General features: G+C 44.2%; 1 protein-coding gene and 1 long non-coding RNA gene across 4 annotated transcripts in view; one reads left to right on the top strand and one right to left on the bottom strand.

Annotated features, from left to right (window-relative positions):
- Ih (hyperpolarization activated cyclic nucleotide gated potassium channel Ih) overlaps positions 1 to 19,836 on the top strand; it is a 76,971-nt gene that overhangs the window by 49,877 nt on the left and 7,258 nt on the right. For 2 of the 3 annotated variants that reach the window (XM_089860082.1, XM_089860081.1), the window contains exons 4-6: positions 8,376 to 8,984; positions 15,418 to 15,581; positions 18,039 to 18,313. In XM_089860082.1, coding sequence (XP_089716208.1) covers positions 8,376 to 8,984; positions 15,418 to 15,581; positions 18,039 to 18,313 — 1,048 coding nt within the window. Of the gene's footprint in view, positions 1 to 1,361; positions 2,035 to 7,611; positions 7,720 to 8,375; positions 8,985 to 15,417; positions 15,582 to 18,038; positions 18,314 to 19,836 lie in introns of those variants that run through there. The other variant, XM_089860083.1, reaches the window with a different exon arrangement.
- On the bottom strand, positions 12,604 to 18,111 carry LOC149609890 (uncharacterized). Its single transcript, XR_016376938.1, has 3 exons — positions 17,988 to 18,111; positions 17,362 to 17,460; positions 12,604 to 13,135 (listed from the first exon to the last, which is right to left on the bottom strand). It is a non-coding gene; the product is annotated as an uncharacterized LOC149609890 (long non-coding RNA).

Below are 19,836 nucleotides of genomic sequence, written 5' to 3'. Positions count from 1 at the left end.
ACGAAAGATTTCCCTAAAAACATTTTTATTACTTAATAATAACGGTTTAAATTTTAAAATAAATTCACTGGCTTTCATCCGCGACGTTCACGTACGCGTTTGAAACGAGAGATAAAATATTGTAGCCATTTTAAAATTTCTTATATCGCGTGCTCGTGTTTTTCTCGAGTCTGAACTTTGGTCAAACCTCCTTTTAGGGGTTGTGGGGGGGGGCAATGGCTTAGCGGAAGTCGTCATAGATATTTTTCGGCGTAGACGTTCACTTTTTTCCTCCTCGGGATTTACCGTTTTCGGTCACGCTTTCACGAATTTAACCGAGGACCAGATCTTTCCAGAAGTCCCTCTATATCTTCCTTTTCTTTCTCTCTCTCTCTCTCTCTCCTTGTTTTACGATATAAACTCTCCAAAAAAACCCACCAAAGCTGCACGGAAAACGCGACTTCCCAGAAAGAACCTAATCCAGGTCGACCCAAAGTGCATGAATGTTTTCGAAAAGTTTCCAGAAAAACTTTAAAACTACACGTAGAGAAAATCCCGCTCTTTTCAGCCGCAATTTACGAGTTTAAAAGTGGGGATATTTCTCCGCTCTAGCAGCTTTTAGCCAATGTTTACGCTGTCGAATAAACATATTTTCATATCAAACATTGAATAAAATTTAATAAAAAAAAATCTGATATAATTAAGAATTATTTTTATAAAGTTACGGAGAGTTTTTCATTGGCCCAAAAAATAAATAAAGGTTTAGAGAAAATTATGACAAAATTATATTTTACTGTAAAGAAAAACCCTCCCTCTTTTTCCCAATTTAAAATTGGATTCAATCCTTTATAATCGAGTCACGTGATCTGTTTAAACCCGTTTTACATAAAAACTTATAACAACCTTTGTATTTTTTTAAAAAGAAAACCCCGTGGGCAAAAATGCATGGTAATGGTGCCTAGCTCGCGTGTAATCCTGAATTTAGGACTTTTAAAATTGGAAATATTGGGTTTTGACCGTAAGGGGCGTGGCCCAAGGGGGGGGGAGAAGGGTTACGAGCCTAAGAATATATATATCGAAGAATCCAGTGACGTCACCTATCGACATCGGTAATCGATGAAGGGCCAGCGTAGGAGGCCGCGCTTTTTATCGCAACCCCAAAAGGGGGACTAACTCTCCAGTTGGACCGATGGACGCGAGTCACGAACGCCAAGACAAACTAGTTATTGAATCAGATTCAGAATTTAATGTGAAATTTTGTTTGTCCAATATTGTTTAAAATATTTGTTTGTTATATTCTATTAACTATTGGACAGTCCGTGCGTGAAATAATGGATTAATTCGAAATCGTTTTTAAATTAATTAAGGAAATTAGTTTTATTATTAAATTCAAAAATTGAGACTTTATTTCAATAAAAGTTAGCCTCGTCCACTGAAGGAAGAACCTCTCGAGTTGGGGCCGAGTTCTCCTCTCTGCTTCGATTGTCGACCGCGTGGTGGCGAGAAGCGGTCGACTCGCCTGTTAGCCTTAAGGCGCGAGGTTTTCGGGCCCCCTCGAGGTTCTGATCGCGGAGGCCGATTCGCGTTGCCGCTCTACACGTCCAACGACCAAGGTCTCTCTCTCTCGGTGTCGTCGTCGCGCAAAAGGCGAGCGTTTAATTGTTGGTGGACGCGGCGTCAGGTGGACTTCCGGTCCGGTTACGGCGGACTGTCCAATCCGCGGCTGGTGGATTTAGTTTTGTCGGGCTACGGTTTATGGGCGCGGTTGGGCCGGCGGCGCGGCGGGCTTCGGTAGGCCCATGTCTCGCGGTCAGCTCCCCGAGAGATTGCCCGACCAAAAGAATAGCCTTTGGCAATTATTACCCGACCAGCACCACCATCAACAACACCACCACCACTCTTTTTATTGTAATTCCGTCCTTTTAAATATTTGGCCCGATCATCGCTTATTTCATCGGCCGCCTCAGCAAGCGCAACACCGCCACCACCTTCGGCCCAAGTGGAACAAATACTTATCTCTTCGCCTCTTACCATGTCCACTCGACGCGTTTCAGGGTAAGATATCCAATGTAGATAGGCGTACGTAAAACGTAGTACTAATGATTATCTGGACGGAGGACCCAAGCTTGGGTCGCGCGGGGACCAGGACCGCGGCCTGCAGTTCAGCTGCCTCTCCTTTCTAAGTTTATCGCCATGGTCAAGCCGGCCAAAGTCGATAGGTCTCTTATATTCGTCAAAACTCCCAATAATGATGACGTAACCTTTGATTCGGCGTGTCCATTGGTCGGGAAAATTCGCGGAATTTAATTTTTTAGGAAAAATATCCCGAGATTAAATAAGTAGTTCTTGATGAAGCTACAAATTATGGTGGGCTAGATAATTCGCGACGTAAAGTGTACTGTGATAAAGTAGATCGGGTCTAGCGAGAATACCTAGAGTAATGGAGAGCGAAGGATTAGGGACGAATCCTTTGGGCATTTTGAACATGAGCACGCAATCTCGCTGCTTAATCTCGTGTCTGTGTAGGTGCGTTGAAAAGTTTTGGATTTGGAAAGTGCCGAATAAGCGAAAGGATTATTTGTCGGCGGTCCAAGTGTGTACGCCGTGGCGGCGTCGGTGGCTGGCCCAAGCCAGCCGGCCGGCAGGCACCGCCTGGGCGCCTGCCCTCTTTCCATTGATCTGTCTGAACCCACCCCCTCCCCCAAACCTCCTCCACCCGGCACCTCCAATTTCACTGACCTTTTTTCGAGTCCTCTATTCTCCTCGAAATTTATTCATGATGGGAGAATATTTTTAGACATCATTTTGAACTTTTAAACAATCCGTAAACGACATATTCTTTGTTCTTGGCAAGGCTTAGTGTACTAGATTAAATTATCAACTTTTGACTTTTAAGTCAGTCCGCTTTCAACGTGTTTATTTAGAACTTAAGTATAAGGCCTAAATATACGTCACTCGGAAGAGCGGGGGGGGGGGTCACTTCGGTGCCCGTTCTTTATTTTTTAATTCCACCTTCTTGTCCCGTTGTTGTCACTGACTAATCGCCGCCGAATTAAGTACATACAAACCATATTCGGCCACGGAAAGAGGTGCTGGACATAATTTAACCAAAATGTACCATTTCCTTGTATAAATAAAGGCTAACAAGGCCCCGAAGATAAAGGTCCGACCCCTTTCTTCGCTCGATAACCCACATTCCGAAAAGCCTTAATTCCCTGACCGGATCTTTTTAATAAGCAATTAGCAAAAAGGGGTATTAATACGTGATTAATTGGGGTAGTGCCACCACCAGCACCCCCCCCCCCCCCTAAGGCTCTTTTTGCCTGGCAAACGCGACCTCCGTGACGTCACCAGCCATGGGTATAATTTTATTCATTCCATTTTGGAAATGTTTTCGAAAGGACACTACGATCCCATCGTCGAACATTCCATAAATAGGATAATATCGTATACTTTAATAGAAAAAGTTTCTTTCCTAAATCGATGCGGGATCGTTGAAAGTTTTTCCGCCGGCGCTTTCGTTTCTCCCTTTTTCCATCCACTAGATTTCGCGGCGGCGTTTTATATTGGTGCCGGGTTGCCAGGGGCTCACTCAGTCTGAACCTAAACTTTGAACCCGAGACCGGTCTGTTACAGTTTTAGAATGATTATTTCGCAAACTAGGCCTAGGATATTACAGTTTATGAAGCTTATTTTAAGATTGCAATTGTACTCTAATTGATGGAGATCAAATCGAGGGGCTACGTCCCATTTTTCTTTATGGAGATCATGCCTTTTAATCTTTTTAAGAAATGGAAATATTTAGTTTAAAAAAAAATCATTTCCAGCTCTTGAAGTAACGGGGTCACGGGGGGTCGGAATACGTCGTCTCTTTCAGTGATAGGCCACTCCGATTCATATTAGTAAACATCCCCTCGGGATGGGGGGGGGACTAAGAGATATTCGAAAGTCGCCTGGCGCTTAATGAGGCTGAATAAAGAATTTTTGAAGAAGCCTCGTACGTGGTTTTTCAAGTTGAGAGTATACCACGCGTTCGAGCTTAGCCATGCAGCTTTATAAATAATAATGTCTCCCCCTCACCCGGTAGTTTTTCATATTGAAATACGATATAAGTTCATCTCACTTTGAGAGTAGATAGTAAGAAAGGGGCGTTTCTCTTTAACATTTCCTACATTCAAAGTATGGAATTCCCCGATTGAAACGATCCCCCCCCCCATGTACATTAGGCTTTAAGGATAAAGTTTTCCTATTCCGAATCTTCCGCGCCCTATACTCCGAAACACTCGTGACTCGACGGCGCTGTTGAAGGCGGGCTCCTACCCCTCGGCTCTTAGCATCTATGGAAATCTTGGCCCGAAGATTTGCCATCCAATATCGCGAGGAATAAAGACGTCGGCGAAAAGAAGAGTTAGGGTAAATAACTGCGGCAGCAACAGCTCGTGGGCTGCCCCTTCTGCTAGTACTTGTCCACATTGAGATAAAACCAGAAGACAGTCTCGCCCGCTGTCTCTTTAAAATAAAATCCTAATTATTTCAAAATTTAAAAGGTTTTTCTTAATTATTTTCGTCTAAAAATGGCCAACGAACGGCTCGGGAGAGAGAGTTGGCCGAGGCTTAAGAAGAAAACCCCTACTTTTAAATGGATCCGCTATATGCTTGTTACGTTATGGGGGGGGCGAGTTCCCGAAAATTAGTTCGCTCTAAGTGAGTTTGTATAACCAATTAGCGTCTCCCGCGAAAGGTGTCGCCTCGTTTGCCTAATTACGCCGCGCTTACCCCTAAAAACCCAACTCCTATTTACACGCGGTAATATTATTAATTTCATTTGAATATATTAATTAGACCTTTATGGACCACTATAAGACTAATTATACGACACCCTTCCTTTAGGCTGAATGTTAAAAAAATAGATCGTCCACGCTGAAACTTTATTTTTTGTCACGTTTATTTCTTCTGCAACTCGAAAGGTCATCTGATATTGCGTTTGAGCCCCCTCGGGAATTATAGAAAACTAGCCTTTGATAAAGCCATTATAAGACGCGAATTTTGGTCTGGCTCAAACGCTATACTACGGGGGGGGGGGGAGGGCAAGAATGGAGTGTACATACGTGACTCGAATACTCGAATGGCTCTATTTATAATAAACAATTATATAGACTGTTTTTGGTTTCATTAAATTTATGGAGCGCTGTTCTACTATAGGGTGACGTTGTAACTGTGATTGTCATTGTAGTGCATGACAAGGTCGTTAGACACTCCTCCTAAATACTCGGCTCGCACGCGCTGAACCCCGTTATTGTCCTTCGCGTTAAAAGGAGGATTAATACGTTTATTTTCACGCTGGCTTCAAGGGTTAAAAGGTCAAAAATAATTATGGAAGACCCGCAAGCCAAGAATTTTCCAATTCTATGCCTAAATTTCAAAGTATCTCGGCATTAGGTCCAAAATGTTCTTTTTTTTTTTTTTGTCAAAGTTGAAATAGGCCTAGGAAAGAACTACATGTTACTTTGAAAATGGACTTGTATTTGGATTAATGGCGAAAGTGTTTCTTTTCGTTCTGGAACACCTCAGTTTTAATTGATGGAATAATGGACAAGTAGGCTTTGGAGAAATCTCCTTCTGCATCTAAGTACGGCTGCACCTACGCTTTAGCTTCCTCTGTACTGATGGGGGGGGGGTGAGCCCCGCGACCTTATCTCAAAAACTACAGAGGTGGGTGGGGGGGGCGAAAGAAAGACCTTAATAGCGAATGAGTCGGGAATCGTGGAGATGCCGACTTTCAGGGAGCTATTGCCAAGGCTTAGTCCCATTCATCAAAGTCAAAGGACACGAGCTCTCCCCCCCCCTTCCCCCGGTAAAAGCTCCCAGTTTTTTATCCAGAATTCTTCCCTTTTTTTGTTGTTGTTGGAGGGGGGGGAGTAGCTGTGTCTAGGCCGCTTGAAAACTACGGCCAAGTCCCGCGTACAATTTGATGGTTGGCTCTCGCGTTTTTGACCCCTCGGCGCTTGGCGGCGCTTAGACGAAAACAAATATAGAATAAGCGCCAACGTGATATATCAAATTTGAAGAACTTTTTGGATAAATTTGAAAAAGAGGAGGACTGATATTAAAAGCCATCCGTTATATTACGTCTGCACGCTTACGTCTTTCATTTCTTTTTGTCTTGGACGATCATCTTTCGTTTAATTTATTTCTTTCTCGAGTTTATTGGCTATCATTAGAGTCGGCGGGTTCCTTTCGTTTAACGAGGGCTTTTAATTGGGCCTTCTCTATTTCAAAGATTGAGAGAGAAGCGCTGAAGGGTGGGGGTGGGAGGCGAATCTCATTCGAAGCGTTTCAATTTAATTAGGTCCTTATAGAGTGGGGTGCGTGCGGGTCCTTAAATGTAGCCTTCTGATGGTGCCGAAGACATCCCTTTTCCTAAATAATCATGGCCAAGGAAAACTTCGAGGACTCGATTTTTTCAATCAAAAATCGCCATTCGAGTCCCGACTAGATCTTCTTTAATTAACTTATCGTTCTGACTTTTAGTTGAAAAGAACCAGCTCGATTTAAAGTGATTTTTTCCATTTTAAAGCTTATCACGGATGATCTTATAAAACCTAGGGATAGGCCGTGCGCACGGTCCTCTTTTTAGAATGTCGTTGTCCGTCTCCTTGGCACCCGGCGCAATACGTCACTCCTACGCCACCCTAAACTGCACCGTCAAAGACAACGAAAAACAAAAGGAAATATCGAAAATAAATGGTTTTGTCGAATAGATTTATCGAGAGCTATATATAAGAGTGGGACCTCGAGAGTGTAGAGGTTCACTTAACGCGTAGTGTCCAGTCAGAGCGGCGATCTCTTAAAACCTCTCTCTCTCTTTCTCTCTCCGCAATCGATACGGACTAAGTTTGGAAGGCAATCCCCCCTCCTCCCTTAACCCTTTACCGCCCCCCCCCCGGCCTATCCTAGATAATCATCTTCTAAACTCTGTTTCTATTTACTCCGCACCTCTTTCTCGACAACACCCCCCTGTACGCTTTGGGTTCCATTTTACTTGGAGAGTCTCGAATATATTAGGGTTATTTTAAGAGTAGGCGCCCAACTACTGGACATCTCGGTAGAAGCGGCTATAGGAGCGTCTAGATACTTTCTCTCTCTTTCTGTCGATCTATCTCTCTCTCTCTCTCTCTCTCTCTCTCTCTCTCTCTCTCTCTCGGTCTTTGGGGTTGGTGGAGGCCGAGACCATCTTTTATCTCGGTCTTTTGGGTCCTTTAATGAAATCAAAGTTCAAATGCTTTCGCGCGAATATTACGGAAGCCTAAAAGCGATTCTCAAGTGTTTATCCAAGGAAAGGTTTTACGCCTTTTTTTTTAATTTAAAACTCGATACCTGAACGCCATATTGGTGGTATAGACAATTAAGACCAAGTTGTTGTTTTATACGGTAATTCCATAGCTCTTGGCTAAGTTATTCTCGCTTGGTCGCCGTTAAAATTTCAACTTTTTGCGAAAGGATGTCTATGACCTTTTGACACCACCAATATGGCGGTCGAGAGACAATTTATTAGCGATGTAGGTAGATAGGCAGGTAGGCTTAAGGCGTCTCGTTTGGCAATTGCGTATTTCTTCCCTTTTGCGTTAGCAGCCCTCACCGGAAATCGGGCCGTGTACAGACTCAGAAATCCGAGCCGGCCTTGCCTCACCTCGACGACGGCGATGGGACGACGGGTGGCTCCCGCAACGAACGCAACTGGTACGTCACCCCCTCCCTCCCTTCCTCCCCCTTGACCTTCGAACCCTCCACCTATTTCCTCGCCAAGCCACCCGTCCCATAAGATCTTAGATTATAGTCGACCCGAGTAAATTCTTTTTTTCCGATATCGGTATAATGTTGACCGTCGATGTATTTTGGAAGCATTAGGCCGGCGGCTAGTCGTTGTCTTTAAATATACTTATCACGTGATCTTTTTTTGTTGCGAGCCTTGCCCTTTAGGCCTTTACCGTCTCTCCGAAAGGTTTTTGATATCCGTAGTGTAGTCCCCGTTTTACGTAATAATCTGTTCGATTCGGCCACCACCGCTTTTTTCCTTCAATCGCGTACGTTTTTTGATCGCGCGCACCTTTTCTCCCTTAGAAAGCTTTTGGCTTTTATCCGCGGTTGCCTTCCTTTTATACGCTTATTTTCTTCTCGGGCCCCCGAGAACTCTACTTTATAAAAATAATCTAATTTCTTCTATTGGCCAGCAGCTCCAAAACGTTTTGGTGGTGTGTTTCAATGCTTGTTTCAACATTTAGTTCTAGTCCACGTTACTCGATGCCATTGTTTAGTTGTTTGCGAATGAACTGTTTTGTTGAATTTGTCTCATTCTCGATCTTTGGTGGTGGGTGGGTTCTTTTTGCCTTTTCTAGGGGTTCTTTGGACATGGATTCTAACGCGAACACCAAAGGAGGGGGTCGTCGGTCGCATCGCCTGCCCAGTTTGCGGCTAGCCAACGGTCGTATCAGCTACGGGACGCCGTCCGAGGAAGAGATTCGTTCTCCGCGCACTTTGCGCAAGGACGACTCGATCAAGATCAGCATCGAGAACACGAATACGTGTACGGATTCCATGGTGACGGCGGCCGACGATGACCCCAACTTGGTCAACGATTACATCAGTCCCGAGATGAACTTCAAGGACGGCTCTCGGGGCGGTTCGGACGGGGGCCGGGGCCCCGGTGGCGGGCCCGGCGCGGGCAAGGGAGGAAGCGGAGGCGGGGGCAGCGGCGGAAAGGATTCGCGGACGGGCGAAAGGGACGACGTCAGTCTTTACGGGACCCCGAAAGAAGAAATCGGACCCGGAATTTCGACGGAAGGGGTCAAGGCCTCCTTCATGAGGAGCCAGCTGGAAGCTCTCTTCCAACCATCTGACAACAAGCTGGCTATGAAACTCTTTGGCAGCAAGAAAGCCCTAATGAAGGAGAGAATCAGACAGAAAGCTGCCGGACATTGGGTCATACACCCTTGCTCCAATTTCAGGTAAACTGCGCCTCTTTCTCTCTCTCTCTCTCTCGTTTCTTTAACAATTAAATCGCGTCAGCTCCCTGGTTTGGCCACCACCTACGCATTCGCTTCGTTTACCTCGTCAAAATGAATTCGAGTGAAATTTAAACTTGTCGAAAGTAAAGGGGGTGCAACCTTTGGACGTTTTTTCGGAGAGTTTCTATTTAAACGCGGTCAAAGTTTGCCTATCTCTAGTGGCGCGCCGCTAATATTCGCTGTACACCTGCAGAAAATGAACAGTGCAGCGTTATTTAGAAATATTTCAAGGGAGGGGTCATTAGTTATCGCTTAGGGGCTTAATCGTCGCGAAACGTTGTTATTGGCGAACGCGCGACGCGATTACGCGTCCGAGCTCACCCCCCCCCCCGAACCCGCGTTATGGTCGTAAACAAAGCGTCGCTAGCAAAAAGAATACGTTACCCGCTGCCGGGAAAGGTATCGAATCTTACCTTATCAGCGCGTTCGGCTAAAATGAGGCGCTGGGCCAAGGCCTATAACTGCCGATAAGGCGCCATGCAAAGCCATAAACGAGTCGTGTATGTCCCCGGCCCGACTATATACACCTCGTTACCGCTACCAGGTAGATCTAGTCCATTGGGGACGCTTCGGCCATGTCCGGGTTGGGTAGATGACGCTGGAAGGAAAGGGGTAACCCCCCCTCCCCCGTCTGTCGCTATACGGAAATGATGGTAAAAATCAGCGGCCAGCCTCCAGTCACTTCGTTACGTTTAGGTTGGTGACCTAACTCGCGCCGCTTCTAACTTAGACCTAAAACTAATTAGTTTCTGCAATAAATCTTAGATTTACTCGAAATTATAATTGACGTAAATTTTAAGATATATTAGTCGCGGCGACTTCTATTAGTGTTCAATATTCCCAGCTATAATAAATAGCAGCCCTTTGAATTTAATTAGTACAAATTAAAATTAATTAGGAATCGAACTCCTCACCCCATGGATCCATCGACCCTTTATTATTATTATTATTGGTTTTCTTTGGGGAAGGAATAAACTTAATAAAGTCGGACATTTTTCAAGTAAAGTTGGCGCCGAAATTCCTGACCCGATCGACCAACTCCCCCCACCCCCTTTAACCCCCCCCCCCTTAAGCCTTCGTAACTAAAGCAAAGAAAAGATCTATTTGGCGCAGACGCCCCCCCCCCTCTCTCCCTAAACTTGTCAAAGAGACGAAGAATGCTAAATAAAAATGGTGTTATAACCAAAATAAAGGTTACTAAAATCATAAGTTCCCGAGATATGTTCCCTAAGTTTGTTTGTCACTTGTTACTGAGAGCTTGTCATAAAGTGACGTCATTGCTGGGTCATAGATTCTCTCGAGGCGAGGTCAAAGGCTTAAATAGGAACTAGATGGAACTTGGTCCTGCAAAATTAACCACCGCCTAGTGTAGTCTGCAATTTACTCGCTTCCGTCGTTCTGCTAGAACTAGGCCTAGCTCGAGCTGTAAGTCTTTAGGATAACAAAGTATAGTTAATGTCATACTTATGGAACGTACCATTAAATGCAAATATTTTTATAGTTTTTCCGAGGGTAGCGCCTTTTTCCCCATAAAAAACCTTTCGATATAAGATTTTGAAACTTTCCATGCCCCGAATGAAAGGAAAACCTTAGTAGAAATGGCTGAAATCCTAAAAGGAAATAAGGCTCGTTCGTCTTATCCCAGTTAATCGAGGGCACTTGCTAGGAAAGACGATGAACCGACTGAATATTTCATCAATTCGTAGCTTCGTACTCGTTAACTAATTGCCATTGAACGAGAAGATGGAGAAAGAATAAAAGTCTGCCTAAAAATAGCGTGTCAGTCCGCCGGCGCCAAACCATGAAAACTGCACTCGGCTTGCTTTCAGAATCCTAGGTGGGGGTGGCAAGGATAGGACATCGTAAGGACTTTGGTCCCTCATCGGTAAACGTCCAACTTTGTCATTGGTCAACAATCTTTTATTATAAAATTAGACTATTGTTAGATTTAACTTTGAAAATGTTTCAAATTTAGGCTAGAAGGAAGTAGTAGTTCTTTTTACCCCAGAATTCCTTGCATGGTAACTTTCGATTCGAGATATTTTTCTTTTACGAACTAAAATTGATTTATGGTTACCCGTGAAATATTATTAGTCCTAGCTGGCGTAGTCTTTTTGTCAGTGGCGTTCAAACCCAGTCTACCACAAAGTGGAAGCTAGGGCGGATTAATACGCCGTGTGTTCAATAGGTATAAAGAAAGTGGCCTTTACCAAGTCGTTAGTATACTGCGATCGATATAACTTTGGGGGTTGGGGCTCCTTTCTGAATTACGGTAACGAGGTTGAAAATTTTGGCCCTTTCAACTTTAGGCCCCCACCAAAGATATTCTTTTAGTCCGGTAGCCCAAAGGAAGGGGGGGGGGGGTGCTAGCTATTCCGCCGCCCATCCAAATGGAGCCAATAAAAGCGTCAGCTATAAAATAAATACTGTTCCCGGAATAAAGGAACGGGAACGGGACTCGGACACTTCAAGACAAATACCGCGCGCCGAAGATGATTCCTTTGAAGTTTTATTTCCGGGGGACCGAGAGAGAGAGATCGGCCTTTCTTTGGCGTCCCGGGGACTGCGGGGACACAGATTAATTTCAGCTTGAATAATTTCCTACACGTGTCCCGTCTGTATTTGACACCGTGAAACTTCGGCGGACCACTTATTTAACTTCAAAATAAATTAAAGCCGAAATTAAGCTTAGGAATTAGAAATTAATCTAGGGGAGGGGGGTGAATTACCCTTGTTCTAACTTCCAACCCGGGGGGGGCACGATTTTCGCCAAGCAAAAGTGATGATGGAAAATCTCGTCATTTATTTTTTGTGTTAAGATTTTCATATCTTACTAATAAATATTTGATTTATGTGTTAATGTCCGTTCCCTCCTTTTACACATTTTATATATTCGGAAATTCTTCGGAGAGAAAGTGAAATAGGCTTAACAAGACCTTGTTACGCAATACTCGTTTATCTCTCTCTCTCTCTCTCTCTCTCTCTCTCTCGAGGAGGGCGAAAAAACCTTTACGAATTTTCTTAAGAACTACTATGTACAGTTTTTATTTGATATAACGAAACTAAAACAATTATATATTTTAATACCAGATTCAACCGCGAAACGCGTGCGCCTGACGCCTAACGCGTACGATTACAAATAGTGTCGATCCATCCAAAGTAAATTTCCTCTCACGTTCACGGTTTCGCGCTCCGACTATAAATTCAGCGACAGATTTCCAGACGGGATGGAAAAATAAAAAAAAAATTGGGAAAAAGGCTTAGCCAAATGGTTTCAAAAAAAAAATAAAAGAGGGAGAGAGAGGGGGGAGCTTCGTCTTGACTGCGATCACGTGACCCCCACTCACTTGTCGCGTGACAGGGTGAAAGGCTACTGTCAACTCCCCTCCCCCACCCTCCCCCTAGCTTTAGCTAAGGTCCCAAAAAAATAGGAGCCCCGTTTTTCGAGAGTCGAGACGCGTTCGCGAAAAAAAGATGAAAAGTAATTTTCCCCGACTCTAGCAGAGCGGGAGGGCACTCTGCAATCTGCATCATTCTTCTTTATAAAACCCGAGTGTTAATAAACTGTAGTTAGTTACTATCTTAGAAGAGGGTAAAATGCATTGGTAAAAACCCTGTTTAGCATCATCAGAATAAAACGCGTTTCAACTTAGGGCGGGCCTTTTGCGCGGGGCTACTGGTTCCAGGCTTAGTACGCGGGATTTTCAGTCCAACGTAAATAATAATAAAAAAAATTGGCTGAAAAAGGGTTAAGGGAAGGCCGAGTAAGACTTGTCAAAATTCTCTTTGCCGGGTGTTTTCGTCCATTTCTCTACCTCTGGCACCCTTTCTTTCTTTCTTTCTTTCTTCTTCCTTCCAAGTTTCGGATGATTTGGATTTTGTAGTAGTACTATACTACCAAGAAAGGAAGAAGCGCTTTAACCTGTCGGAATGCACTTAGCTCGTCACGAAGAGAGTTTTTGAAGGCTCCCAGTATACAAAATTTGTTTCCACTTATTTCTCTTGGGGATGCTGGGGAACATTTTGTCGGCGCGAACAAAGCAGCTGGCCCAAATTATACGATCCCGTACATCGACCATCCGGCCGCATCGCTATACGAGAAATGATAGAATTACCGTCCAACTTAAGCCTAACTCAATATTATTATTATTATTTTTAATATTAGGCTTAGCTCTGTCCGCTAAAGACACGTTGCTCTTGACGATGATTACAGTTTACTTTCTCTTTTCATTGGTATTTTGAGCGTCCAGCGCTCGGAGCTCGTCAAATTTAAGTCTCTGTGCGTGGGGTACGACCGTACGGGCTTGGCTCGGGTTTTTCATTGGGTCAGTCAGCTCTGCCGGCCATATTGTTAATGAGGCGAAAGATAAGGCCTTCTCGCTTAGCCCCATTTTAAACGATTAAACCCGCTGGTCCCCTTATCTATACCGTTAATTCAATCGCGACTCCCAAATCTATATATAGATTAATTCGTTAAATGACGCGAGTTAACAATGTCTTCCCCCCCCCATCGGGGATTCAAAGAGGAGGCCCAAATCGAAGCGCGAAACCCAAACAAACTCTCTATAGAGACAACCAAGTAACTATCTATCTCTCTCTCTCTCTCTCTCGGCTTTAGCTATATACAATTATATCGTTAAAGGTTAAATGGCCCGGAAAAGCCACGGTGCAGTCGAGCGCGTTTTTAAAGAAAAATTGACTTTTCTTTTCGTGGCTCTAAACGTCCGGGAAAGGATTTTAATTTCGCCATAATTGGTTGATTGATTACGCCAACTCTGAATAATAAATATCGAGTTTTGACATTACTCAAACCCCCCCCCCCGAGGGGGTAGACGCTTTGGATCTCTGTGTACACCTGAGTTCAAAAGAGTTCAGCTTTGACAGTGCATTGAGTTCAAAGCCTTAGTTCGGAATTAACTCAGAGTTCACCTTGACAGTGCATTGAGTTAGTTCTCAAGTGTCTACCCCCTCGCCACCCCCCAACCTCGTTCTATTTCACTATTAGTGTAAGGGGGGGGAGAAGGCGCCATGTTGCGGTACAATAATACAAGGGCCTCGAGCTAGACGCGCGAGCGCCGAGAAATCTTTAATTAGTCGCTCTTCAAATACAAACTCTTTCCGTGCAAGAAAAAGAAGATAGACCTAGGCTATATATTTATGCAAAGTTGCTTATTGGACTAGGTCTAGTAATTATTCACCTTCCTTCCGTGGGATGGGATTGGATGGGGGGGGTGGCAAGCTTAACCCTAAAAGTGAAGGCGTAAAGCGCTGCCAGACGCCGCTTAAGAAAGGGGTCATTCAACGGGAGCAGAGAGAGAGAGTTAAGTCCGTCTGAAAGATTAGCGAAGAGGAATTAAGTTGGGAGATACAAAGGCGAACTCAATCATTTAAGCTTAGAAATTTGGAATCTGATGGAAAAGGCGTGGGGCGTGGGAGGGGGTTCCCTCGGGGGGCCCCAAACGATGTTTACATTTCGCTTCGACGACTACAAACTGCCAGAAAAGAGCTTCGAGCTAGCGACTGAGCCCAGCTTGAATTTAACCCATTTTAACTTGAATATTCAATCGGAATTAAGGAATGTAGATTTGGTCGAATTTCTTTTAAAAATAACCAACCATCTGTCGAACACCCGAGTATGGCGGCGAAACCGCTTTACAGGCGTTCTATGGAAAACCCACGCTACGAGTTTCAGCCTGTAAGCTGGCTTCTCTCGAGCTACGAAAAAATTTAAAATTAACTTAAAGAAAAATAATTATTAATAATTATAATAATTAATTATTTATTTTAGCGCCTTTCGTTCATATAGATTCTGATCTCGTTACGTCAGATCTAAAGAGACGTACTCGAAATGCGATTTCTAAACTAGAATCGATGGAATCGGTATTAAATAAAAGAAGCTGAGATTGAGTCGGTGGGGGGGAAGAGGGGGGTTGGGATGAAAGGCTTGAGATATTGGTAGTTGGCTTGACCTTGGGTTTGTCTCAGTCCCGATGGCGTCGTCGGAATAGAAAGAATCATGACGGGAGGTCAACGGAGGCTGCATCCCGTCCCTTCCTCCTTTTATCTGGCGCTTCCCAAGGGGGATCAGGCCCCCGGGGGGGAAATAGGCTAGTAGCGGATAAGTCAGAAGAAGTATAGCTGATATCTCTTTCTGGATTGGGGTGAGCCGAGCTTCCAACTAACGAATGAATGAATGACGATTGATTTTTAGAATCGTGCCTAAAAGTGAAAGCCATTTCTTGGTTATGATATTCGGGAATTAATTAGGGGCTGACTTTTGCCCTCGTTTGTTTCTCGAATCGCGTTCGATGATTGGCCACGCGGGTCTTTTGAAATGTTTAAATTTGATTTCTCTTTGCTTTTTGTTGGTCAGGTTTTACTGGGATTTGTGCATGCTGCTTCTGCTGGTTGCCAACTTGATCGTTCTTCCGGTCGCCATCTCTTTCTTCAACGATGACCTTTCCATACGCTGGATCGCCTTTAATTGCCTCTCCGACACTATCTTCCTACTAGATATCGTCGTCAACTTTCGAACAGGTCAGTGTAACTCTAACGCCAACTTTTAAGTCTCAGTCCCAACTGCTCCTGTCATAATGTACGGGGCGCTGATCGTCTTTGTACCCCCCCCCCCACATTCCCTTTTCTTTCTGATTGGACATTGAGTCTCCCATCTTCCCTCCTCTCCCCCCCCCCGAGTCAGAAAGTATTACATCTACGCGATATGACGTTTTCCCTTCCGTTCTGAAACGCCCATTTTTTTCTTTGTCATATTCTAAACTGTTTTCCTACAGTCATTTGCCTCTACGCGTTTATTTTCTCTCTCTCTCTCTCTCTCTCTCTCTCACACACACTCACTCTCTCTACGTAGAAAAGCGCGCGAAATCGTGTCTCGCGCGCTCTTGTTCCACAATCTATACATTTCCCGCCAAATCGTTGAGAGAGCGCGCGCGCTCCCGCTTCTACTACCTTCCGTGGGGTATACAATCTATACATTTCCCGCCAAAACTAAGGAACGGAGGCGGGTGGCTACCTGGAACTTGCTAAAAATAGACCAGGCCAAGGCTTAGCGGAGGAGAGGAGCGCCACGGCGGAATCGATAATGGTTCGAATGATTCCCCCTTCCCACCTCCACCCCCGCCTCCGCTTCTTGGAAAATAAAAAATGATTGTCTACGGTTGGGGGGTTGGGGTTGGGGGGGGGGGGGAGAAAGTAAAGAGAATAGATAGAGAGTGTGCGGTGAAAGTTATTAAGCTTATACAAATACTCTCCTCGAATAAATTTGCTGGCGCACCGATCGGCCTTTTTACCGCGGGCTGCGTGCTCCCATTGATACTTGGCCAACTTTTCTAGTTAAGCCTCGATTTACACGAGCATAAACGCCAAGAATTAATTCAATTCAAACAGGAATAACGGGATTTTTTTTCTCCCCTAAATTTTCACCATAAGTAACCTAACAATTTTTAGGTACAATTTCGGTATGAGTGAATAAGGTCAAAAATCATATTAGAGCAAAATCAAGCAACACCATTCGATAGAGCGTAAAATTTAGATCTAAAATGGCCGCCGCTTTTTTCAAATTTCCTGGTTAGGTTAGGTTAGGTTAGGTTAGGTTAGGTTAGGTTAGGTTAGGTTAGGTTAGGTTAGGTTAGGTTAGGTTAGGTTAGGTTAGGTTAGGTTAGGTTAGGTTAGGTTAGGTTAGGTTAGGTTAGCTTAGCTTAGCTTAGCTTAGGTTAGGTTAGGTTAGCTTAGCTTAGCTTAGCTTAGCTTAGGTTAGGTTAGGTTAGGTTAGGTTAGCTTAGGTTAGGTTAGCTTATGTTAGGTTAGGTTAGGTTAGCTTAGGTTTGGTTAGCTTAGGTTAGCTTAGCTTAGCTTAGCTTAGCTTAGGTTAGCTTAGGTTAGCTTAGCTTAGCTTAGCTTAGGTTAGCTTAGGTTAGCTTAGGTTAGCTTAGCTTAGCTTAGGTTTGGTTTGGTAAGGTTTGGTTAGGTTGGAAAAGGTGGCAAATTATTGGCCCTCTGATGTTTTCCACACTGTTTTTGACCTAAGACCATCTGTGTTTAATGGTCTTAGTTTTGACCTTGTTCACCTATACTGCAAAATTTTCTTTTTTGGAAATTTGCAAAAAGCGGGGTTATTTTAGATCTAAATTTTACGCACTATCGAATGGTGTGCTTGATTTTGCTCTAAAATGATTTTTGACCTTATACCGAAATCCTACCAATTTTTAAGTATGACGATTCGTTATAGAGTTATTGTTTATTTTTTGGCCAACTCTGAAAGACCGAAACGAAAGTTGTAATAACGATTTTTTTGAGTTACTTTTACGAGTGGGCGCTGAGTGGTATCTCTCCGTCGTGTCTAATACAGTGGTAGGCGGGTGACTGCCACTACCGTATGGTTTGACGTCATATTGAGTAGCTGGCAAAAAAAAATACCGAAATTGGGGAATGAGAATGGTAGCTCGACTGTCGCCAAAATATCCGAGACGGGAAGAAAAACCTGAAAAAGGGGTTGGACGTAGAGCCGAAATTACCTATTTAACTCTGAAGGTTTAAGGGGAATTTTGGTCAAGTGTCCGATCCCCATTGATTTTCCTATACAAGGGAAAAAATCATCGATGGGGGATCGATCGGGCCAAAAATCCCATTGGATATATTATTTCCTTCCCTCCCCCCCTCGCACTCTATAGTTTTTTTATTCCGATGACGAGTTTGATCCGCGCGTAAAGGCGGGGAGCTACCTTTTTCAGTCTGCTTATTTTAAGCGCGCTTTTTAGCTTTGAGAAACGTTGCGATTTGTCGTTGATCACGGGAAGGAAGAACGGACCAAATTTATTATTTCCTCTTTTATATCGCGTTTCTCTTACTTCTGTCTCTCGACCCCGGCCTTACCCCCTCTTGGCCCCGCCTTCCCCAATTTAGTATTTAAGACCAAATGTTTCTTACTAAAGTTGTGTGGTGGTTTGTTTGTTTGTTTATTTTGCTCGCCGCTTTTAGGGATCATGAACGCTGACAACTGCGAACAAGTGATTCTAGAGCCGAACTTGATCGCTCGCCATTACTTGCGGACGTGGTTCTTCCTGGACCTGATCAGTTCAATTCCGTTGGACTACATTTTCCTGATCGTCAATCAGGATTACCCCGATAACTTCCAATTTTTACACGCTGGCCGGGCCTTGCGAATTTTGCGATTGGCCAAAATGCTCAGTCTCCTCCGACTGCTGCGACTCTCGCGCTTGGTGCGTTACGTCAGTCAGTGGGAGGAAGTCTACGTAAGTTTCCTCCCAATAACCACTAACCAGGGACAACGGCCAACGCCGAAGCCGCCACTTCCTCTAGATAATAATAATTAACCGACTAACCGCTGCTACTTCGGTAACTTGTTCCTAAACCCTGATAATGACACTCTTTCGTTTTTCGCAAAGGCCTATTGGATCACTTTGGGCGCGTAAACCTGTCCTGAAACGCGCCAAAAATTCAATTTCCCGCGCGCGCGCGCTCCACTGTTAAGCCTAATATTTGTTTTCAGATGGAGAATTATCCATCTGGTTAAGCCTAATTCTGGCCCGTGAGCTTGGAGGCCGTGATAAGCGAGACCCGCTTGTTAGAAAAAAAAAACAGCTTGTTACTTAGGCCTATTTTTTCGTGTTTCAAGCACCAGTAAGTCTAGCCGTACAACATCTTTCTCAGGAAAGATTTTTTCTTCCCTGGAGCTCGGGGCTGGGTGGAGGGGGGGGCAAGTTGTAATCTATTGTTTCGATGTAAAAAGGTGGAAGAGAAGGCTCGCTTTATCGATGAGGGTTCGAAACGCGACAGACCGAATTTATCGCTCGCCCAATTTTCTGGTTCCGCGTATTCTAGCAGCACTCGGTTAAGCCTCGGTCTGTACTCCTATTTTCGGACTGCGAATCTATATCCCACTTGAGTTCCCGTATCTTCTCAGTGTCTGTACCCGTAATAGAGACTGAGAGAAAGGTTTAGGGGAGGGGGGTAAGGGTCAAGACGAAGCTGATGGCGAGTTCGGGTCCAAACAACGTCATAATCGGCTGAAAGAATTAAGGAAGCGTGCTCGATTATTTCCGCTCGAATCGCTCCCTTCTTTGTCCGCCTGACTCTCGAAAACTACCCCTCCCCCCCCCCCACCAACTTCCAACCAATAGGCGAGCTTCGTGATTATGATTCAAGAATAGGCCTGGGACAAATTTTAAAAAGGAATCCCTCATCCTTAGATCGAACTACTGGCGCGGAAACTATAGAACAACCGAGTTTAAAATAGGCCTAACGTTTCAAGTGTACCTCGAAGCTAAGCTACATTTATCCAGAATTCGACCTTAGTTTTAATAAGGCACTTCGTTATAATTTTGGCCGTATCGCTTGTTGGTCAATATTTTGTCTCTTTAGCTCTTAATCCAATCGGGGAAAGTTGGGCCTTCTCTTCCTTCCTCGCTAGACGAGATTTTGGGGATACAATGAAAATCCGGCTTTAGAGAAACACGCCCCGTACTGATGATAGTGTAGCGGCTCGACTAATACTCTATTTATAGAGGGACATGCACGTACTCCGATCTGATAAGCTAAATAATATTCGAAAGCGGGTCAAATGCGCCTATATATATACAGGGTATTTAGGCCTAAAAGGTCAATTTAGAATAATTCGATTCGAGCTTACGTCTCGGGCTCCGCCATTGGCTGATTTTTAGGAGGTAAGGTTGCGAATTGACCCCAAATTTCGACCACGTCTGACGAAATTGGCTTTGGTGACCTTTTCAGAATTTCTAGCAGAACTTTAAAATAA

The sequence above is a fragment of the Phalangium opilio genome, unplaced genomic scaffold, assembly GCF_054372755.1.
Source record: "Phalangium opilio isolate 3A_F unplaced genomic scaffold, DU_Popi_V2 ptg000344l_1, whole genome shotgun sequence".
NCBI lineage: Eukaryota > Metazoa > Arthropoda > Arachnida > Opiliones > Phalangiidae > Phalangium > Phalangium opilio.
This window is presented reverse-complemented; position numbering and strand designations above follow the sequence as displayed.